The sequence below is a fragment of the Polypterus senegalus genome, chromosome 4, assembly GCF_016835505.1.
Source record: "Polypterus senegalus isolate Bchr_013 chromosome 4, ASM1683550v1, whole genome shotgun sequence".
NCBI lineage: Eukaryota > Metazoa > Chordata > Cladistia > Polypteriformes > Polypteridae > Polypterus > Polypterus senegalus.
In genome coordinates this window covers 71,016,928-71,042,071 of record NC_053157.1, presented here as the reverse complement: position 1 = coordinate 71,042,071, position 25,144 = coordinate 71,016,928, and the positions used below count along the sequence as shown (strand labels likewise).

General features: G+C 36.8%; 1 protein-coding gene across 3 annotated transcripts in view; it reads left to right on the top strand.

Annotated features, from left to right (window-relative positions):
- Window positions 1-5,288: 5,288 nt before the first annotated feature.
- LOC120527435 (probetacellulin-like) overlaps window positions 5,289-25,144 on the top strand; it is a 70,831-nt gene continuing 50,975 nt past the window's right edge. For 2 of the 3 annotated variants that reach the window (XM_039750846.1, XM_039750845.1), the window contains exons 1-2: window positions 5,289-5,689; window positions 12,938-13,036. In XM_039750846.1, coding sequence (XP_039606780.1) covers window positions 5,644-5,689; window positions 12,938-13,036 — 145 coding nt within the window. In that variant the 5' untranslated portion in view covers window positions 5,289-5,643. The remainder of the gene's footprint in view (window positions 5,690-12,937; window positions 13,037-25,144) is intronic. The other variant, XR_005633331.1, reaches the window with a different exon arrangement.

Here is a 25,144-nt window from a genome sequence, read left to right as displayed (position 1 = left end):
AAGATAACACCATAATTAAAGACTTCTCTTTCAGTTTCATATCCTGTTTAATGTAGACAAAGATCTAAACTGTTTCATGCCAAATTTTAAAAGGACACAAACCTTTAAACATATGAGGTGTAGAGTTAACATTTGTTAGCAAGTAGTTGAGTAGAAGCTAGTTAGGACTAAAACATAACTTTGCACATATGTTAGAACCCTAAATATTGTTATTTTTTAATCGATATTCAGCCTAATGCAGCATTTGTAGGCCACTACAGCATTGTTGTTGAGAGTCAGTAGAACAAAGCAGGGACTAGCGTATCAAGACTAAGAGTTTTAGAGAGTCTGGTGGTTAGTGTAACATCTGCATAACCCATGTTTTTATGTCATTCAGTATATTATACTACTTTACTTAGTGTGCTGGAATTACTGGTGTCCATGCGAATGAAGTTGGAAAAAAGTCTTGGGCCAATTTTTGATTCCAATTTTTTATATGGAAAAATGTAAGCTTTATAACACAGGAAGGAAAAATATCAGTATACTTCCTATTTTGCTTCATTATGTTTATTTAATTACATCAGTTTGTTATCAGTATTTATTATTTCAAAAGGAAGGTGGTGTTAATATGTGAATGTTTATTTTTTATTGTGTCTTCTATTTTTCTATTCATTTTGTAAAGCACTTTGAGCTACATTTTTTTGTATGAATATGTGCTATATAAATAAATGTTGATTGATTGATTGATGGTTTTGAGCTTTAGCAAATATAGATTAAGTGATTTAACAGAAATATTTAAAACATAAGATAAGAGTTAGTAAGGTGGTTATTCAACAAGAACACTGGGCACAGTGGGAAGATTGCTCAAGAAAATTTTGCACAAAAGGTAAAAGCATTTTTTCCTGCCAGACAACCTCAAATACATGAAACTTATCAAGTTTGTGTAGCAAATAAAAGTATGATAAAACTCTAGTTCATTGCTCACAAAAAAGTCACCATTACATTTTCTGGGACCATTTTATTGCAATTCTGTATTTTTGTAATTTCCATTTCCATTATATGTATACATAAACAGCACAATTACATCTGGAATATCTGTAGTGATCTAAAAGTAGTGACACTGTTAATAGGAATGCAGTTCGAGTGTATCAAGTATTGCTTTTTCAGTTGCAGATGTGCAAGTATTTGGTTCCAGGGCAGAAAAGTGTGGCACATAAGCCACTCAATGACACAAAGATATTTTTGTCTCCCCTTCCTGTAAAACATGGAGAATGAAAAAGAGAAAGTGAAATAATAGATGTCAAAATTAACAAAGGCATTTTAGTTGTCCACCTACCTAATGACCAGCAGTTTGCAGATCTGCTAGTGGGGCTGGAGGAAATCCCATGGAAGATTTTACAGAGAAGCTGTTGAAAATGCATCTACAGAGCACCAAGTTACTTCAGGTTGGTTGAGTACATCCGTCAAGCATACAAACCCATGAAGTGCAATATGTCACTAAAGATTTATTTTTTACATTTACACTTAGAATTTTTCCCTTCTAAACTTGGTGCAGTCAGTAATAAATATAGTGAAAGGTTTCACCAGGACATTTCAATGATGAAAGTGGTATCAGGGCAACTGAAATCTATTAATGCTGACCACTAAAAAGATATGCCATGTTCAAACAAAAATCAGCACTAAAACATTTTTAGCTCAGTTGAACTAATACAATATACCGGCATCATTTCAGAAATTAGACATGCTAAATCCAATAAAACATATATTTTTGTTTCTTCAGATTCTATAGTTTCGTGAAACAATCAATTTGAAAGTATATTTTTGTTCAGCTTGAACCTGTCTATGATAATCACCAAACATTTTCAGACTGCAAAACTTCTGAAAAAAAAATCTTGAATAATATGAAAGCTAAATGATTTTGATTTGTTTCTCTTCTAAAAAGCACTTAAAAAAATCTTTTATAAATCAAAATTGAAAATGATATTCTATTCAAATTAAGCAAACTCTATTATGAGTTTAATTTAAAGTATTAACTCTCTAAGATTGGCTCTTACATTACAATTTTTAGTTATGTTCATGAACACAAAAAAATTAGAATATTTCCATCACTTCATATTTAAGTGCAAAATTGGAAATTTAATCAATTTAACATATTACACAATGTATTCATGTATACAATATTAATGGAAACCAAATGAACATGAAAATATTTAGCTAATGTAATATTTATTAAAAACACATACAGTATGTAAATAAAATGAAACATATTAATTGACATGCATATAATTTCTCTAGTTTTTTGATCTAAAACTTTGTTTGGTGGCCCATTTGTAGCCTATCTGGTGCATCCCTATGAATCATTCAGCAGTAGCCCGCCATCATATTAATATCATAACATCCATGGTACCTTCATTCTATGTTTTTGATATCCTTTCACCCCGCTCTTCACTAATTGCGCAAAGATTTTCAGGAAATAATTCCATATGCAAATGCAAAAAGTGAATGTTGAGGCTCATGTTGAATCCCAATTCTTTAAACTTAACTAATACAATTTTCATAATTTAATTTTAATTTGGAACTTTGTTACATGAAAACTGAGAAATGTCTCCTTTGTATGGTAAGGCAAAATTCCCCAATTATACAGGTTAATTTAGTTGCTTTGAAAGAGCCCCACGTGTAGAGTCTTATCTGCATGTGGATAGCTGCTTTAAGCAAAGAGACTTACTAGGTCAGCATAAGCAGAAAAAACAGTTAAGATACACTTGTGCCAATCACCACACTTCTACTACTGGAAAACTTCTTCTCCTCAGCTGCTAACCCTTGTGGGAAAATGGCAATCATGCACACCACATGCTCTTATCACTATACATTTAATATATTATTATGAAGATTCATAAGGTTCATTACTTTGGGTCACCTATGCTATAGTTACTGTTAACTATATTATTTATATGAGTGTTAGGCATCTACTTTATAGCACCCCACATGTACGGCGTTACCTGCACGTGAACAGCTGCCTCAAGCAGAGGGACTTACTAGCTCTGTACAAGCAGACCCAACAGATGTCTTCAGACCCGAGTTACACCTGTGCCTACTCACCACACTGCTTTCTTTTGCAGACATCTCTCTTCAGCAACTAACACCTGTGGAAGAATGGCAATTGACCCCACTAGGTACTTGACCCAAACAAACAGTATAAAATTAATATTATAATGCAACATTGATAAAAACATAGTAAAACCAATGGTAGCAAAAGAAGGAAATATATTTGAAAAGAGTGGGTTGGATAATGGATGGATGGATGGACTTTAACATGTATGCATTTGTAAAGGAGTATTATGGGAAAGGTGCTATATAAAAATATAGTATTATTATTAATAAAAATACAGTATATAGAAAGTAAACTGTGATGGAAGGTAATTCTTTTAAAGTCTGGAAGCAGAGATGCTTTAGATTGTTGTTCAGTGTACAGAACTCCTTGTCAGTTTCTTGGGGCTCTTCTCCTTCACTGCTTTCCTCTCACTCATGATCTGCCCACTATGCACCTCAAACTTAATGTCCTAATTTCACATTGGAATTAACAATAATTACAAGAATATTCAATAAGTGATTGTCCATTTGGATCCTAATTATCCAAGGTCTAATAAATTAGCACTCTGTTTACAATTCTAAAAGAATGATCTAAAAGGTATAAGGCTCAAGTCAATAAAGACAGAGAATTTAAAATCAGTCTATAGCAGTCATTAAAAATATACACAGAGTGTGTTTAGAATGGGATTAAAGAGTCCAGAGTTTAAAGGTTTAGGGAGAGTTGAAGCAAATGTCAAAAGGTTCAGCTTTTCTAATTACTGGCCATTTGCTCAGGTGTCCTTATTGCTGGCAGGTTAATCAGTGTTAGCTCACACCGTTTAGATTTTGATGTGTATTTGCAGTCCAAATTCTTATTTTACATATTGTTTAATTCAGTATTGTGAGTTTTGAACATTAAAATCTTCATCAGGCCTGTTTTTAATGCCATATACAATACTCAAGCCACTCACTCCAGGACATTCATTACACCATCAAATTCTGTTTCTAAAATCAGTTTTCTAATATCAGGACCAGCACAAATGTCCTGTTCCAATTTAGCCTCAGACAAACATGGGAACATTGGGCACAAATACTGTATATAAAACAGGCTCCATCTTTTTTAATATTAAGCTGTGGTGCCAGCAGGACCAGTGCCACCATTAAGGAGAATTAGCCATTTGCCTAGTGTGCAGATCATAAGTGGGTTTGGAATGGGGCGAACCCAGCCACACAGGTAAGCTGCTGAACAGTCGGTTGGTGCATTAATAAGCTTGGCCTAAGGTACAGAATTACCTAGTACTGGCACTGGATAGCAACACTTTTTCTGGATTGACAATGTTTTTGGCACCACAACGCAGCATTTTCTTAGCTGTCCATTCCTTCTGAGCCCAAAGTAAATTCTTGGCTCTACTATCCGACTTAATGATAACATATGGAAATTATGCCCTTACTGCTGACCCAGTAAGATACACAGAACTTTCAGGCCTCCATATATGAATCACACGATCTTATTATTGAATAAAAAACTGTTTTGCTTTAAACATATATTTTAATATTAGAAAATATTACATTCAAATGAATAATCATTAAATTAAAATAATTATATTTAATCAATTATAATGTGAAACAATTAAAAAACTGCAATTGACACTTAAAAAAATGTGTTTTTGTGAAAAAATGTTACATGATGGAGAAAAATTTATTTCTTTTTTAATTTAGCGCCCGAAAATATATAAAAATCACATGCAATAATCAAAATAATTTTACAATTTAAAATCAATTGAAAAATATATAAACTAACAGATATTGAAAAAAGGTTAATTATATGGTATCCTTTAAAGAATCAACTTTGAAAATAATGTTAGTTTTTATAGTTTACGATTTACACAAATAAAATTTTACCGCTGACGCAGTTGCTGAGGTGTAAACGTTATCACTTATTTGGCTCATTCATTAAATGGAAAGAAAATAGGTGAAAGTTAGTTTCCACGTGGTTTATTTCTCTCAGTGGAATTAACTTTCCACTACTTTTCCATTTTAGGAGCTGCTGCCATCTAAACATTGAAAATACATACATAAAGTGCCGCTCCATCGTGATTAATGTTAAAATGCCCTTTTTGGAGCGTCTCTTTGATCGCTTCAGCAGCTCAGTCACCCAGCCAACCCCTCCCCCAGAAAATACGGCTCATCGCCAGTCAGATGTTTACTCGTTGACGCTGCTGTGTAACTTTAGAGACGATCCCTCATTTGCAGGTTGCCCCCTAAGGATTCGGTTAGAGGTTGACGTCCAGAGGAAAATAGTTTTATCTTCTCAGTACTCACCTTTTCAAACATTTAATCTAACAGAAGCGTTTTGTAGTTTGCGTAACGACAAAAGAAAAAAATAATAATACAAATGGAAAAATAAAAGTTTGGCAAGCGAAACTTTAATTCCAATTTAGTGACAGAATGACACTTGCAGAGAAACTGAAGTCTACATTGCAGTTTACGGGATACCCCGCTGTAGCGGCTTGAGCACGTTGGATATGTGAGGAGACGAAGCACAAACAGTGGATACAAATTTTATTCTTGGCTTTTCACAGATTTTTGTTCGGAATGGCTATTTTTATAATGAGAACAATAACACTTGTAGTCATTACAGGTAAGTCCGTGATTACTAGCTACGTTTTAACTAACTTACCGTGAAAGTAATTTCAAAGTAAGCAGGGGACTCAAGCAGATGAAATGTTAAGGGGTGAAAAGAATCTTTATATTGTGTTTGCTTGTTAGTTGCTACTTTCGGAGATATGTTGGATTATTTCCAACAGGTTGGAACCGGAAGTGCGGCATCCTTTCATCCACGATCTTGTTCTTTATTTTGTTGAGTCTCTTCTTCATAACTGCGAGATCCGTGGGGTTTCCCTGTCATTTACCCATGTATTCGTTTACAGTATGCCGTGCCAATTAGAAAGGCGATTGATTCGCACCAGTTTGGATTGACTTTTTTATGCGGTAAAAAAAGATTTTGATTACTTATTTGCATACGGCATCATACGCAGTGACATAAAATGGATGTCATTTACATTATTCCAGGTTAACTGACAAAATCGGAAACTACATGTTGGTCTCTGATTTTATTTTGGAAATGTTTCTTTGTATTTCAAAATTGTTTTAAAATTCTACTGTTTTTGCAGAGCTCCACTTAGCCGTTAAATTAAACAAGAGAGACATACCACATTCCCAAGGGGTTATCGTATTTCGATCTCTATAAGATAACTATGCCATTCAATCCTCTAGAAGACATGGCCAAATCTTACCATATTTGACATCAGATCCAACATTACCGTGTTCTTTTAAAAAGCTCCCAAGTAATAACAATCAATTTATAGACTTAAAAAGTATTAGTGAGGGCAGCACCTTAGTACAGAAGGTAATGTTGCTGGCTCATTAATGCAACATCATAGGCTTGAATTACGCACCCATGTGGAGCTTGTATGTTCCCCCATGTCTTCATATGTTTTTCTCCCAACATATTTAAAGATTTGCATGTTAGGTGAAGGACGATTCCACATTGGCCCTGTGATGGACTTGAGCTTTGTCCAGGACTGTTTCCTTCACTGCCATGGTAGGCTTCACTATCAAGACCCTGAATTGGATTAAGTTTAAGAATATTATATTAGAAATTACAAAAATTAATAATAAAAAAAAAAAAAAAAGAAATTACGAAGTATTCACATCTGTTATCAGACAGTACAATAACAGCTCATGAGGCTGATGAAGTGGATGTGGAAAGAACAGTAATAAACTGTCACTTGTTCTTGTTATACACTAACTCTATATTGGCCCTGTATGACTAAGTGTAGGTGTGTGCGTATGTGTGTATGTGAATGGGCAGTGGATTGGTGCTCTGTCCAGGGTTGGTCTCTACCTTGTGCTTGAGAATGCTAGGATAGACTGTGACTCCCACAAGCCTAGGGCTCAGCAAAAATGTTTTCTGATGATAAGACATCATTGAGTCTCCCCGTGTCTGCGTGTGTTTCCTCCGAGTGCTCCGGTTTCCTCCCACAGTCCAAAGACATGCTGGTTAGGTGCATTGGCGATTCGAAATTGTCTCTAGTGTGTGCTTGGGGTGTGTGTGTGTGTGCCCTGTGGTGGGCTGGCATCCTGCCCGGTGTTTGTTTTCTGCCTTGCGCCCTGTGTTGGCTGGGATTGACTCCAGCTGACCCCTGTGACCCTGTAGTTAGGATATGGCGGGTTGGATAGTGGATGGATGGATGGGGATCTGACCAGGCATAGTTTCTGTTACACCTCTTTCTCCTAGTGTTAGGTCCTCAATCCTGACTAAGAAAGAAGAGGTTGTTGAAGATTAACATTTTTTATATATGTTTTTGGCCACCCTGTTCTTCATCAGAAGAAGTTGTACAATTGAATTTGATTGCAACATAAGTAACAATTTAAGAATTGCAGCCTGATAAGATTTAAAAAAATGCAGTAGAATATGAGAGCAAGTGTTAATTTCTTAATATGGCTCCTTTTGCACATCTTCTAACCTGTTTACTACAGGTTTAATAAAACTGATGATTGGCATGTTCCATGACAGATGAAGAGCGTTTTTTAGGAAGCTGTGTAACAGACTTATCGCATGAAAAATCCCTTTTGATAAATGTACTTGCCTGACATATAAAGTGCTTAGATACATTCAGTTTTTTTAGTGTGTATTTAAATATACTCAGTTTTTGAGTTGGACATATCAAGATGTTGCCAATCCCTCAACCTTAAAATGAAGCTATATTAATACTTCTATAGGATGTTCCAGCAGTCCTCTATGTTATGAATTTCTATAAGACTCCCAGACTAGATAGCCCTAAAGGGATAAGTGTCCCTAAAGGACAGTTCTCAGCAACTTAGGCAATTGCCTTGTGAACTTCTTTGGTAGTCACTTCTCATTTCTGTTCCAACAATAATAACACCTATTGAAGGTTGCCCACAAATGCTTAACAGACATTACAACTGAGTGAGCAGACCTGCTTTTATGTTCATATAGGGCCTGAAAAGATAAAGAGAATGCAAGACCAACATTTCTGTGTACCTTTTCCCATGAGCTGCATATCACAGGCATTTCTATACAAATTCAATTTATGGAATCCTCCTCAGTTTTTTAAATGCTGTTGTCATATCCATGTTTAACAGATGTTTGTGTAGTCCACTATTACATTTTACATAGATTCTTCGGTTTAAAAGGTTTCCCTGTTTTATCTGTGTTTTTAAAATGATTGGTTAAAAATCAATGTGCCTATGTTAAGTATCAAGATCGTTTAGGTCATCCTTTGCCCCTTGGTTAATTTTATGTTAGCCCCCCCCCCGCTGAATGAAACAATGTTATAACCTTATAACCTGTTACTGGCAAACAGTCTTTGAGTACATGCTGTGACCACATTAAACATTTTTACATGTTTGTGGAAGAGAATATTAAAATGAATATGGTAAAAAGAAAAACAGATATGCATGACAGGCAACAAAAGTACTCTACCCCTTCCATTGTTTAAACAATTCCAGATCAAAATTTGGAGAGCAAATTAATTAGAAAAGAGACTAATGAGACACTTTCAAAAAACATGTTGTCTGAGGATAGAAAAGTAACATTTATTTCTGCCTTGGAGCTTCATGTACTTTAAAGTCAGTAAAGAGATTGGTTTTAATCCCTAATGGTTAGTGTACTAGCAAAAAACATATTCTTTTTTTCATTTATTCATGTTATTGGGAAGTGTTATTCCAAAACTTTCATAATGATAGTGTAATTGACAAACAAAATCCGTATATGTAAGCAGAACAGAACTCACAATTTGGGGGCAAACCATAGCTTACCACAGCTGTGATCAAAAATACACAACATATGTTGTAATGTGTAAAGGGTAATCCTTTACATAATTTGTTTTTGGAAAAAAATGCATGTCAATTATGTTTTGACGTATCTAATATATAAAGCAGAGTCGATGTGTGTATGTATGCTTGTTTGTCCGCCATACAAATCTGCACCGGGCATCCGATCGGCACCAAACTGGGCATGGGGCTCTTTTGTGACCAGAAAAAGGTCATTGGGTATGTTTGGTTCGGAAAAATATTCATGGTGAACAGCAGGGAACCTTTTCATCGATACAATGTTCGGCACATGTCCCCATACTTATCATCGACAAGATGGCTGCACGTTACAACAGACGTTCACCGCGGTGCCATCTAGCGGCAGCTTTGGTCTCTCTGCATTGCTCTTTACCCATGGTTCTTTAAATTGCCCATGCTTCTTTAAGATGGCGGAAGTGTCCAAGTATAAAAAGACCTACTGCTTTGATCAGGTGAAGGAGAACTGCCGTATGGATGTAAAACGTGAACGACCCAGTGCATGTGACCGGCTGACACACCTGCGTTTCCACGGGTCATACTCCCACACGCACTGATAGTGCTGTATTTCATTCGCCAACGTCCGTTATATGCAAGCACATTTGAACAGAGACTCGCCTTAAAAAGACAGCATCATTCCCCCAGCATATTCCCCAAACGCAGCACCGGTTGTATGTCATTTTTCTCTGTAGTTACCATTGCCAACGTCTGTTACATGGAATCACCATAGATGGGTTCAACATAGATGCTCCTTACAAACAGAGCACCCCTCCCCGCCAATTTTTCCCAATACGGTTTCAGTGCTACTCTTTCTCACTGGCTTTCCGTATTTGTGGTGCTATTTGCTCACTTTCCGACTTACAGTACGATTTCAGTGTTGTTTTTTCTGACTGACTGATGCTATTTATTCGCTTTCCGACATATTGTAAATAACGTAAATTCCTCTCACTGTGGTGCTTATTCCGTGCGTAATACCATCTAACGCATTATAATTGTCCTGCTTTTCGCTAATATATCCATGCCACTGATGCCTCTGAAAAAAAGACGTAGAATTGGAAGGTCTACTTCAGATGCCACAAGAAAGTCTATTTCAAGGGCATCTGAAACGTCACAGCAGACAAAATCCAGAGTGGAGGAACTTACAATAAAATGTGAATCAGAAAACTGTTTGTTCTATATTGTGTTTCTTTTATTTGGGAAATTCACTGGTTATAGATTCCCGGGCACCGCCGGGTACTCCTGCTAGTAATATCATATAAAAAACATTTTACATTAACAATAATAGAAATTCTTCAAACAGAATAAACTATGGTTTGGCCAGCCAATTGGGTTTCTGTAGCAATTTTAATGTTTTAGAATTAGTAGTGCATTAACTGGTAGTGGAATAAACTTCTACTATATTAATCATATTCCTACAGGGAAACACCTAGGGTTAAACAGGATACCTACTCAACAATGCTGTTTTAAAGCTATAGATGATACAATTGAAAAAATATATTTCATTCATTTGTAAATGGAAAACTGCGTAAGCTATTGAATATACATGTGGTGTCAAATTTCAAGTTGACAGTAATCCTGTATTACTTTTTGGGGAAAGAGCATTAATTGATACTTTGGACTGTAACTCAGCTTTTTTCAAACTTAAAAATAGAAAGTGTATAGTTAGCAGTGTGAATTAGTACACCATAATGGCTGTGTCTATATATATTGCAGGTATTAATGTAGTTACAATATTTCTATCAAGTTTAACATAATTTTAAACAGTTCATGTTTTATAGAGTTTTCATGTTTATAATGTGTATTTGTCATACCATTTCAAATTAACCAAAGCCCCATGGCACTTCAGAATTAAAAAATTCTAGAAAAATTACCAGGTGTACCAAGTTAGTCAGGGGACCACTTGTAAATTTTTTGGATGTGAGATCAATACTTTCCAAGATACATCCATTTTACACAAGTCCATAGCTCAAGAACTAAACCACTGAGCAGGCTCAGACTTTGCACGCTGGTACATTATTTGGTATAGTATGTGGCAAAATTAAAACATTTGGTCCAGATGACCCTGCATGGTCAAAGCAGCCCCTTGCAGTTGACCAAAATTTTATTTTAGTTTCTGGCGTTAGCTATGTTTAGGCCACAGAAACACATATTTGTAACCAACACAGACTTTTGATTTTGTCCTTTATTTAGATAACTCTTTGTGAAAGAGTAATAAACATAAAAGTAACTGTAGCAGGGTTTGAACAGCAGACCTCTCATATCTGAAAAATCATTTTAGGTTTTATTTTCAGAGCACCCCAACAGCATTGCGAATGTGCAGATAATTTTTCATTTTTTAAATTTATTCTACATTGTCTCTTCTTTCTCAACACACAAACCTTACTTTTCCTATACAATTCTTTCATGTTTATTTTCCATCCTAAACATAGGCTGAATGAGGCATATGTCAATAATGGTAATCATTGAGTTTTCAATCAGTAAGTTATTAAAAATGCCAAACATTTTTCATTCATATCAAATGACAATGTCCTATCTAATGTTGCTGAACAGAGAATGAGATTCTCCATGGCCAAAAGAGTACCTGGTACTCAAGAATAGCACTGTTACAGCCCTACAGAAGATGGCAAACTCAAAGTCAGCTGGGTGTCTGGTGAAGACCGTCAATTGACTGTCCAACTATTCACTACTGAAGCAGCAGCTGAGATCCTGCCCTCTCACGAACACACTCTTGATAGATCACATGTGCCCCTCATATTAGACCAGTGTCCTATTGGAGGCTAGGTTGGGTTACATGTGTGATGAAAAATGTTGGACTGATGTGATTCGTAGCAAGAGTGAAGAGGAATTAGAGATCCTCATGTGTTTAATGCATCCAGACTCTCCTGCTCAGTTTCTTTCCATTGTCCACCTAGAGCCAGTATTTATTGGGTGCCACTACAGTGTATCATTTTTATCTACAACAGACAGTGGGAGGCAGTATCATCTTGATATTAAATACAAAGATGCCCTACCTTCTGCACTTCAATTGAAACAGAAATGAAATGGGTCACATTCCTGCTGCTCCAATACCAAGATGTTAACATCTCATTATAAGTAGTGTTGCCTTTAATGATAAATCAAACAGATGTTGTTCATGTGTTGTTCCATTAATTTTATACCAAAGTTAGTGATGAAGAACTTAATGATTATCATTACTGACAAATGGTGAATTTATCTCATGTTTAGAATGGAAAGTGAAAATGAAAGATTCACATAAGAAACTTAAAACTTAAGACTTAACGTAAGGGAAACATGTAGGATAGAAGAAAAAATATTTTAAAAATGCCTAGACGTTCCCACAGTACATTAAGATGGTCTGAATATTAGACCCAAAATGATTTTTTTGAGAAGTCTGCTGGTCAAACCCTGATGCAGTTTTTTGTTTGTTTATAATTTTTTGAAGAGCCCTGTGTAGCTATCTAAACATAAAAAAAATTCAGCTGGCTGTATCAAATGTCAGAAGTATGCTTTCTGAAAGCCTAGACATGACAAAGGTAAAGACCCAGAATATTAGAATTAGATTATAAAGTACCAGTATACAAAATTTGAGCCTGCTAAGTGGTTTAGTTCTTGAGATATGGTCTTGTAAAATTGAAGGAAAAATAAAGCTGCGTCAAATTTGACACCCCTCTCCCCTCACAAAATTGGCTGTGTCTTAGAAAGTATTAATTTTACATCAAAATAATTTTACAGGGTGTCTCCTGGATGACATGGGTACACCTGGTATTTTTTTCAGAATTTTCTGAGACAGGAGTGCATGGGATTTCTGGAAAATTGTTTAATTTGACATGGAATGACCTTTCTACAAATTTGTATTTTTCAATTACTGACAATTTCTATGGTCATCTGGTTGATAATTTTCACATCAACACAATGGATTTGGAGGAATTTTACAAATTTTATTTCCGTTGCACTCATAAACATTTATGTACTTCCTTTCTGTTCAATTGATTTATATTTTATTATTATTTTTAAGGTTTAGCTTTGTGCAGGTATGCATGTGCTAACCGGAATTCTACAAGCAAAGCTGAACTTGAAGAGCTACTTTGTCATCAGATGAACAGAAATTGCTCAGGTGATTACTGCTCTGATATCGTTTATTTTTATCATAACATTTCTAAGAGTCATTTACATTTGAATATTTAATGTATATGTTTTCAGTGATATGCTTATTTGTGCATGATTGGATTTTAACTTTATATGTATATTGCTTTTTTCTTTTTTTGCCATTTAATATGTGCAAAGGAACAACTACAGTATAATCTTGTCATTAGCCATTTAGTAATTTATGCAGTTTCAGAAATTGAATTTTTTAAAATTTTATTGCAGATTTTAGAGCAACTTTCTCTACTTCTGTGTCAAATTAGTTCTCCTTAGCACAACTGGCAAATATATATTCTTCTGTAATCCCAAGGCCTAAAGTCTAAGCCCTGCTACTGCTGTCTCAGAGACAGGAGCATCAGCGTGAGTGAATTCCTGAGCACAAAGCTTTGTTTCCTACTATGCTCCTCAGTATTTTCATTGTTTTTTTTTCTTTTCATTTTGAAGAGAAACGGTATAGTTTTATGATCCATTTTCTCCCTGTCATTAAACATAAGCTAGCAGTGTGGCATAGTGATTAAGGCTTTGGATTTCAAACCCTAAGGTTGTGGGTTCAAATCTTGGTGACACTGTGTGACCATGAGCAAGTCACTTCTCCTGCTTGTGCTCAAATTGGTAAAAAGAAATGTAACCAATTGCTTCTCAAACTCTGTAAGTATTGTATTTAAAGGCTGAAAGAGGACCAGCAAATGAAACACAGTCAAAACCTGATTCAAGTTGCAAACAGTGAAGATGAGATCTTTTGCATTAAAGCCTAATGTGCTAATCAAAAATCAGAGTATGAGACAAAACTAAAAATTCAGAACCAAAAATATGAGTAAAAAATTAACTAAGTTCATTTGAGTTTTTATCCAAATCATGGATACAAAACATCATGCTGATAGATCCTACTTTGATGGATTAAAGGCCAGAATTCTAAGTGACTGTCATCATCTAGTTCTTCCATGTTAACCCTGAATACAATGAGGACTGATTGAGGTCATTAATGTTAGGTAGAATGCCTTGAGGGCACTGGGTGATCTCGCGGCCTGGAATCCCTGCAGATTTTATTTTTTCTCCAGCTGTCTGGAGTTTTTTTTTTTTTGTTTTTCTGTCCTCCCTGGCTATCAGACCTTATTTTTATTCTATGTTAATTAGTGTTCTCTTATTTTAATTCTTACTTTGTCTTTTTTCCTCTTTCTTCATCATGTAAAGCACTTTGAGCTACATTATTTGTATGAAAATGTGCTATATAAATAAATGTTGTTGTTGTAGCCTCCAGCTGCCCTGTGACCCTGCCCTGGATAAACGGGTTAGGAAGATTGATGGATAGATGTATGGTATTAATATCTGTTAAGTTCTGGTCACTTAATTGCATATTACATGTATACTGAATATTCTCTCACACCAAAGCTATGATAAGGTACACATTTATCACTCCGGTGGCAGCAGACAATATAGTAACAACCTGAGCAACAGCAGAAGAAGAACTGACAAAGACACAAGCAGCTGTTTTATTGTCCTTGAAAAAACTGTTTATCATCCCTTTAAGAAAGGACCATGTTCAGCTCCCACTGTTGTTCTTGGGGGATTTCTCTCTGAAGTTTGATGCTTGTTCAAGAGACCACTGTCCCCTTGAGCCTTCACCCCACATCAGTCATCTTCCATTCTTTATTGGGTCCGACCTCCCACACAGTTCGGCAAAGCACCTTTTGTGCCACTTCAGCAGGCATCACTCCGTCCTCACCTCCTGCACATCCTTACCTGCCCATTCTCTCACAGTTTAAGTTGCTACATTGTCCGTGTGAAATACAGTAATCCCTCGCTATATCGCGCTTCTACTTTCGCGGCTTCACTCTTATCGCGGATTTTAAATGTAAGCACATTTAAATATAAATCACGAATTTTTCGCTGGTTCGCGGATTTCTGCGAACAAATAAATGTTGTCGTTGCTTATATTTAAGGCGTCAAACTAATGACGTAGACATGGTGCCTCCTAAAATCATTTTCCTTGGCAACCGGGAACACCATTTTGTTAATGAGAATGATAACATGGTAGCACTCATATGCAAAACAAGATAACATTGCAGTACCATGAAATAATTGCTATGATCTGGAAACGTATACTGCAAAGATAGTTGCATAGAAATGTACCCAACATAAAGAAAGCCATATTCCCATGTATGCTGTTGCTTAGAAAAAATATTTCTAAGAGAAAATCTCATAACAGTAATTTAAAGCTGTGGGCCACATAAGTAAGTTAATATTAATAACTTTTGCACATTCTAATCTTATCTGCTCATAGAAGTATAAGATGTTTTTATACCTCATCTTTGAGGCTACCTTCCTCTGTATTGATCAAGCAATCTCTGCTTTCCTTTGTATTACTTTAAATGATCAAGTGACCATCTAGATCAGTGTTTCCCAGCATCCCACAGGTGCGGGAATTTCCCACAGAAGCCAGTAAAAAAGCAATTCTGAGATGAGTGTTCACAGACCTGGCACTTAGGGACAACTTTGGTGGCATCTCCCAGCTGCTTTATCCTTTTTCCCGCCCTTCTCTGCCTCAGAGGCAACTCATTTGCTCACTATCCACCGGCCCTATGAGACTCAGTGTTGACCAAACACTCAGGCAGATGGACTCTAGTGGCCTGGAAATGAGTCTCAAGTGCTGTGTCAGCAACACAGCAATCATGGAGCTGCGATCATGCCAGCTTTTCCAGTTAGTTCTTTCCTTCATATTCAGGTCTCGACCACCCAAGGAGCTTGTCCCTCTCAGGTTCAGATCAAGGTGTGCTACACTACTATTTCCACGGCACACATGGGTAGCTCCCTTGGTGCACCACTGTGCCGCGGCACACTGGTTGAAAAACACCTATCCAAATTATTATGTGGCATGTGGGGATCGGAGATTTAGGGTATAATAACAGTTCCTTGTTTTCTCTTGATCCATTCCTGAATTGCTCTGAAAATGTTTATTCAGTTTAAGAATTCTGTACATATAATGAAGAACTAGTTTACAAAATATGGTGGCTGTCATGCTTCAAAATACCTTGATCTTGGTTCCATGCACACATTTAGGGCCTCCAGTAATTAAAACAAAGCAAACTCATAGCATTATTTAGCCAGTGTGCTTTTCAGACTGTTCTGTTTTTTTGTTTTTTTTTTTCTTTCCAGAGAGCATTTTATCAGAAAAACGTAGGCATGTTTAAGTACATTTTCACAGAGTTAAGCTTGGATTTTGTAGTGTTTCTGTTTCAGCACTGGGCTCAGTCTCTGACCAAGTGACTCTTTTTTGTTTAGCGCACTATGTTTTCTAGATTTCTCCAGGTCTGCCTTTAGATCTTTGGAACGTGTATGTTTATTTTTCAAATATTCTCACCAACTGCCTGCAAAATATGTGGACATTTTACTACACAAAGTACTTAACAATTTGGTAGAACAGATTTACAGTTTGGTAGAAAAGTCTTATAGTTTCAGCTAAGGAGCCTTTATTATAACCTATTACACATTTCATATAGTAATTTTAATATCACAAATATAGTAACCTTAGCTAGGTATGATGCAAAAGACATTACTCACTTTATCCATAAAGGAGGAATTAATTTTCTAATCAATTAATACATTTCTTAATTTCATATCTCTGGAGGCTCACTTTATAATGAGGTTTTCAAAAGGCTGGGTACACCTATTGTTTCACCTATTGATTAGTGATAAATTATCACTGAACTAACTTTTTTTAAACATACTGCATATTACATGTTCTCTTTATCAAAAAATCAAAGCAAAAACAGGAAAACTCTTTAAATGGCAGTGGCTATCAACTTCATTTCCATGATAATTTTCCAGTCAGGAAGCTGTTTCAGTGTACTATATATACATTTTTTTGGGATACAAAGGATTTTATTTCTGAATCCATGATATTAAAACACATACTCTAGGAATCAAACAATCACCTGCCCTGCATTAACAGTATTTGCTAAAAGCTCTACATACACATAGAGATATGTTTCTTTATTCCTTTCCCAAGACCCCTTCCAGCAGATTAGTATATTAGCGTATTCCCATATTGCTACTATTCACATCAAAAGTTGAATTTTGAAACACAGGCACATATTTTAGTTGTTTGTTTTCAAAGCCATTTTGAGCCATTTTGCTCACTGTAGAAATGTAATGGATTATGTAAAAAATGTTCTTATGATTACATAAAATGTGTTTGCAATCCTTATATATGAGTTTCACTTCGTCAGCACCTACGTCTGATGTGAAATTGAAAGGATACAGTTGTCACTTTTAAACATTATTTCCATTAACATTATTTCCATTATAATTTAAAATGTTAGGTTTATATGCCCCTTATTTATGTAGGAAAAAATAAATATGGAGTAGGATGATCAAACTCAAAGTAATACACAGGTGCAATTTACAAAATGTGACGTTTCAAGACATTTAATTGACAAACCATCCAAGCTCAACCAGCTTATTAGGACATTGAAATTGTTGCACTGTGCTCCAGAATTGGAGGCATCATCATCTCATTATTGAAATCTGATGCATGTCTATAGCTTGGTTCCATCTTAATTAGTCATATTTTATAACTTTTTGTTTAGTTGCAGACTGATAGTGTTGAAACAAAGGGCCAAATGTGTTCAAAAAGGCTCCTAAATGGCGTTTTTAGTATTTTAGGTGTTTTTATTCTTTTCTCCCACTATTAATAGTGCCACTGCATATTTTTCAGATTTCTTAAGTTTACTACAGTAGAACTGTCCAAATTTTTACAGTGAATTCAGAAATTACTCATATCCCTTCACTGCACTGTGTTGATTTATAGCATAATCATTTTATTTCAGGTTCATTATCTTGTGTACACAGTACAGTTACATTTCTATTGTAGCTATCCTCCGTGTGGATAGAGAAGAAAGGAGGACAATGAGAATTGTGAAAATACTTAAAAACAAGGTTTTGTTCTTCTTTAAGGTTACAAAAAAGGAAATGGTGTCCTTAAATGATTTTACACTAAAAAACTGTAACTGTTTACATCACTGACTCTCACTTTTCCTGCTCTGATTTCTGCTGTAATGTTTTATTCGGCCTCAAAGCACCCTGTATTAAGATTGTGACTTGGGCACGTTAGTTCCTTTCAGTCCTGTTTGTTACTTATAGCTTTGAAAGCTGCTGGTACTGGATCACTTCAAGCACTCTGAGCACTTGGCATCCACAAGCATCACAGCGCCATTTTGCTAGAAATATTCCTGTGCTCTTCTCATTTAACACTAGAATCTCTGAAGCCTACAAAAAAAACTTGTAATCCCGGGCCAACTTAAATTCCTTCGCACCTCCTCATCAGTGTCTTTTTTTTGGCAAATGTGCCGATCAGGACCGGCAGCAGGCAGCCTGCTATCTCATCCCCCACCGACGCAGCTATAGTCATGTACAAAGTTTGTCCATCTCAAGTTTGTTTATCTGGGTGTATGATACCTTGAATTGTATAGGGAAAAATAATATATCGTTGTTTGGAACACATACATTTCATGTGTGTTCCATGTCTACAACAATGTGTAAATATAGGATGACAGGAAATGCGAGGCAAGAAATGTTGAACACATAACTACAGCAGAACATGAAAAAAGTTTATGCTCTACTAATAATTGGCAAAATGCTGACATGAAGTTTATAATGTATGCAGGCTGAAGTCCAAATAACAAATAAATATTTTTATAAAAGACACTGATATAACAAAACAAGTGCACTTTTTTTCCTAGAATTTAACCATAGAAAAAGAAATTGGGAGAGGTAAGAACTGCCATCTTAAAGTCGAGAGGTAGAGGGTTCGATCCCAAGTCCTTCATGCATTAACTGTTTTGAGTTGTAATCGGCTATTATTATTACTATTATAGAATGAAAACATACATTTCATTTATTTGAGCCTGTAACAGCCAGTGTAAATTTATGGTACTTGTAAAAGTTAGCATTTTTGTTTTCACTTTTATTCTCTTGGTCACATTCATGCTCCCCCCGATCTGACACTGTTAGTTTTCAAATAAAGATGTGCTATAACAGAGGTGAACTCAGATGAGGATGAGGATTCTACATCGGAGAAAGAGAACAAAAGCCCTCCCTGCAAGAAACGTCCACGCACATATAAGAACAACACAGCTGCACCAAGCATAAAGGTGAAAGATGGCACTGTTTGGATGCAGCAAGAGGTCGAACATCATCCTGCCAGTGAATCTGCCATATGCCTGTTCTTCAATGTCTTCTACAAACATTACTGGCATCTGAAGTATTAATTTAGCAATTCGAGGGCAAAAGATGAAATTCAACTGTCAAAGAACGGTTGTTTTACCGGTTGTTTTTAATTTTGGCATTGTTTTACTTCGGACACACCATGCAAAGTTGAAATATTTACTTATCTGTTTATGCGCTTCATTTTTACGATCAGCCTTTTCGTAATTTTGAATAAATAGATAGAACTTTTTTTGTCCCCAGGGTGAAATCTGGCTTTTACAGCAGCTCTTTAAATAAATAAATACATTAATAGGTAGGTAATTTTGTAAATAAATAAATACACATGCACACTTTGGTCTGAACATACACCGGAATGACTATAAAGCAAGAAAATTCAAAAGAAAAAAAATTCTGACTTGGCTGACACAGTCACAGTGATATATTATGCAGATGTAATTCTATTGGTATAAAAGAGGTTCAGTAGTGCTTCTTGACACGCGTCTACTGAATAATTCATTTGCTGAAAGTACTCGGTGTGTCAGAGTGGATGTGTAGCATTATTCATAATGGCAATCAGTTTTGTTTTAATTTTCTCCTTAGCTACTACCTCCAGGAGGTCCAGAGTGCGTTCCAGTAGCTGGTTGTTTTAGTGAGCCTCTCCTGAAGTGCTGTTACCAGCCCAGCACACCACAACATAGAAAATCACACTGGCCCTCACAGAATTACAGAAGGTATGAGGGATCTCACATCCCACATTAAAGGAGCACAGTCTTAGGAAAAAGAGCCTGCTCTACCCTTTCATACATAGTTCTTCTGTGTTCTGAGACCTTTCCAACCTATTATTAATGTAGACCCCCAAGCACTTCTAGGACTGGACCACCTCTACAGCCATCTCCTTGAAAAGTGATGAACATTGAGGCTTTTTGGTGTGGTGAAAGTCAATAACCACTTACTTCCTTGGTTATGCTGATGTAAAGATGCAGACAATTATGTTTGCACCAAGAAGCAAACACTGTTTCATTCCCTTCATCAATACACCCCATAAGTGCAGAATCATTTGAGAATTTCTGCAAGTGACATTACCTCGTGTTATATTTATAGTCTATATATTTATAGAGTAAAGTGAAAAGGAAACAGGAGTGTTCCTTGTGGTGCTCCATTGTTGCTCACATCTGTATCAGAAACACAGTCCTTGAATCTCACATACTGCAGCCTACCTGAAAGTCCATTATCCACGATGCCGTAGGCTCAGCCATTTGCATATCTCTGAGCTTAGCAGGGATGGTATTGAAGGTGCTGAAGAAATCAAAAAACATAATCCTCACAGTGCTGCCAGCTTTGTCCAGATGAGAATAAGCCTTGTGGTGCAGATAGACAACTGCATCCTTCACTTCAGTCTTTGTCCAATAGGCAGACTGTGATGGGTCTAGGTGGTCTACCACAAAAGGACTCATATAGTCCAGGACTAGTCTTTCAAAGGTCTTCATGACGTGAGATGTAAATGTCACTGGTCTTTAGTCATTAGGTGAAAAGGCCCTGGAACAATGTAGGAAGTTTTCCATAGCAGTGGCACTTTCTGAAGCCTTAGGGACAGACTGAACAAGTGACAGAGGACACCATAAAGTTGATCAGCACAGGCCTTAAGAACTCAAGGACTGACTCCATTTGATCCCACAGCTTTTCCTGTGTGTAGCTTCCTCAGTTGTTTTCTTACTTGGTCTTCAGTTATGGACAGTTCACACTGATGATGTGGACTTGTCACTGGCCATTCCAGTTCACGTGGTAGTAGTTGTTGATTTAGTATGGATGGTGGAAGCTGGCAGTGAGAATGTCAGTCTATTAAAAATGTGTTCAGGGTGTTAGCTTTGTCTACATCCCCTTCTAGCATTTGAGACCTGAATTGCTTGAGTCCAGTAATTATGCCCAGTCCATTCCATACATCCTTAATGCTATTCTGAGTGAGTTTGTTTTCTGTTTTAGCTTTGTAAGTTTACTATCCTGCATTGAGCTTTTTTTTAATACACATTGTACATCCTTCAGAGCTTCTTTGTGACTGGATTTTAATGGTCTCTTTTTCTCATTCAGGAGGCCTTTTAGCTCCTATCCAGGGCTGCTGGTTTGGAAAGTAACATGCAGTCTTTGTGGGTATCACTGTGTTGATGCAGAATTTAATATTGGCTGTGATGCAGTGACAGAATCACTCAATATTGTCCCCATGTAACTTGAACATCATTTCTCAGTTTGTCATTTGGGAGCAGTCATTCAGAGTCATTTCAGCCTACGGCTTCACTTTCTCGCTATTGTGGTGGTAACAGGTTATCACTTATTAACAGGCTTGTAGCTGGGAATAAGATTATGAATGAATCAGGTTATGGTCAGATTTTCCTAAAGGAGTCAGCAGATTACACTTAAAGGCATCTTTAACATTTGAATACAGCAGATCCAGCTTGTTATTTCCTCAAATGGAATCGGTTAGAAACTAAAATTTGTCATCATTTGTTTCAAGGTCACATGGTTGAAGGCACCACATAATTATAACTGTAGGATTGGAGTGAATCTTCATTAAAGTGTTGGTGAAAGAATGAATCATTTCCATTGCTAAGTCCCCATTTGCGGAAGGAGGAATATAAACAAAATATTAAGAATGATGTAACTCAGCAAACAGTAGTTTTTACTGTAATCTCCTCCCATTTGCACCATTCCTCATTCACTTAGATAACCAGTCCCGCTCCTGTTTTTTTCCACAACACACTGAGTTCCTGTCTGCTTTAATAAAATGAAATCCGTCCAGCATTAAAACCACTAGAAGTGCAGACAGTTCATTGTGGTATAGCTGGTCCACAGCTCATGTCAAGTGGCCACTTTTTAAATAAATAATCGCTGCACTTGTGGCTTAGCAAGGGGGCGTGGTGGTTGTGTGGCTGAAGTGGTTCCGGGGTGATTCATTATGTGGGTGTTTCTCACCTAAGTGCACAGGTGAGGAACCGTCCTCATCTGTGATTGTTCCTGGGGCTGTTGATCTGCCACAGCTGCTACGTCCTCTTCATAAATAGAAGCGCGAGGCGGCTAAGGAAGAACAGAGGTTGCAGGAAGCAGCGAGGAGAGAGTGCCAGTGTGAGCGAGCGCGAGCAATCGAGTGCTCATAGGTAGCTGGACAGTGAGCCCTAGCAGGGGTGTTTGGCCAACACCTAGGGCACTTGGTAGTGGTTGCTCCCACTGAGCATTTTATGAAGGAACGATAGTGACCGGCAGAAGGACGGCTGGCCACGTAAGGCCGAGAAGGTAGTGGGAGTCGGGAGGCTTGGAAGTAGATGCCCCAATGTGAGCGTCCTGGCCATTGGGTGAAAAGCCAAGTCTCGGTTTGGCGGAGCGCAACCAAAGCCAGGGATCGGGAAGCCTCCAGACCATTTGAGTGGTTGAAAAGGTCAGCTGCTAAGAGGGCGACTCTCCTGTTGCGGGGCCCAGATGGGAGAAGCAGGAGAGCTGTCAGGTAAATAGAAGACACCGGGCTTTGGGTTTTTAAAGGTACTGCTTCCAGCGTTATTTTAACCTCGTTGTTTTAAAGGGTTGTTGTTTTTCTATTTATTGAATTTTTAACCTCAACTCAGGATTATTTATTTATTAAAGATTTTTGGAAAGCACTGCACTTTATTTAATTTGGACACTGTTTTGTAGTTGTTTTTGTTGCTACATATGTTGTGCCTCACTGCCTAGCTCATCGGTAACATTACCAACGGTGCAGGGTTCAAGGGCTCCCGGACGGACGATGGGAGCATGTAGCGAACCCGCATCATCATATTCTTCCATCTTATTTAACAGTGATCGAACATTTCCAGTTACAACAGAGGGTAGACCAATTCTAAAAACTTTTTGCTTTGCTTTTGCTTTTGCTCTTGCATGTCACCCTCTCCGTCTGTGGACAAACAGCTCCTGCAGTATAGTGTAATTAAACTGCTTAGATGCTTGCTGTTGCAGTTTTTAATACACCCCACTTTCATTTTCTCAGCATCTCTTACTGTTTCAGGTGTTGCAGACATAAAGTAACCTTTAGGTTCTCTTCGCGACTCTATCCAAGTTCGCAGCCGTTTGAAGTGTAGTCATTACATGCTGTTACCTGGGTTTGGATGCGTTGCAGTTCATCGGTAAGTTTAAAATCAATTTAAAATCGATTTATCTGATTCCTAGTAGCTACATTCAGAGACAAGCCAGATCAATTCTAATTTTAAATAGGACAATTAACTAGTAAATAAATTAGAAAAAAAGACAAATAGGGAAAACAACGGAGTTACTGTAAAAAAAGCTGCAGCTTACACAGCACCTGGAAGTAGTTGTGGCGAAGAATGGTTAGCATATTATCTTCATTGTTTTTTTTTTTCTGTCCCACTACTCTGCACTTTGATCTACAAGTGAACTCAGAGTAGTTTTTCTAAACGCTTCTCCTGTGCTCTAAAAGTATTGTTTTGTTTTGATTCTGTTCCATTCACTCTTAAACCTGAGATCCCCGACCATAGATTAATGCCAAGACCTTCTCATTAATACAGATTTTATTTTATTGCGAAACTTTAAAACCTTAACTTTAAATAGCCTTGTCACTCATTATATGTGATGGATGGTTTGACACATATTCTCTAAAACAATGAGGTTTAATTAAAAATATTCAGGCCACCTTTATTAAAATATTGCTGCATCTGCAAAGGAGAACAAAAGAAGACAGATTGTGCAGATACTGACTTGATATTGTGACAGTCCCGTTTAATTTTATTCTGATTCTCATGATTTTAACTTAACACTGGTACTGCCTGTTGGACACTTCCAATATAATAAAACAAGTCTACCTTTGACCTGCCTGCTTCTTGCTTGCTTTTTTAATTTGCTTGCAGTGCTCACCCTATTGGTGTCTCACTAAGTAATCAGTATTTCATGGGATCTAAAACTTCTCTGCATGTCCCTGTTTGGGAGCAAGACACAACACAATATGTTTGTACCACTGGACTCCAGCTGAGTGTTGCAAGTGGAACCTTAGCAACAATGTCATAACTGTTTCATGATTTGTATATGCACAAATTAAAAAAAAAAAAAAGAAAAAGTAAAATAATTATGTAGCAAAGCTCAGTGCTAGAATGTGTGACTGTTAAAGATTTCAGCTCCTTTTCGTGACTGCTATTATGGCTCGCTGTTCTAAGCAGGACTTTAGTTCCCAGCAATCAGTACTAGACTGAAAAAAAGATGGTTATGCAGATGCTCAGGATTTTGCTTTTTTTATATTTAAATAACAGTTGAGTTACTGAGTACTGCAAGGATACTTTGTTGTTTGTATTTGTTCTAGTTTTGCCTACCAGTGCTGCTGTTAGCATAATAAAGAACTAGCTGTACTACACATCTGGTTGAAATTTATGCAGTCAACATAGACCTCAGCTTTAACATTTGCAGTGCACCATGCAATACATATTTCTCTGTTATATGCCATTTGGTATGCTATTCATAAAAGCATTGTTAATGTTTGTGATGTGCCATCTATTGAAATGCAATGCTATGTTTTGGACTGACAGACTTAGCAACCGAATGGACACAGACACATCCTTATATTAAAGTGGATAAAAAAAAATCAAGTAGAAACATACATGTAAGTTTGGATATATTTGAATATTTACTTATTTTTAATTTGAATATTTGACCCTTGTTTTTTTTTGGAAAATTTGACAGCCCTCAATGATCAGCCTCAACATTAAAACCACCTGCCTAATATTGTGCAGGTCCCACTTGTGCTTCCAAAATAGCCTTGAACACTGAAGCATGGACTCCACAAGACCTCTGAAGGTGTTGTGTGGTATCTGGCCCAAGATGTCCGCAGAAAGTCTTTTAATCTTTGACTTGT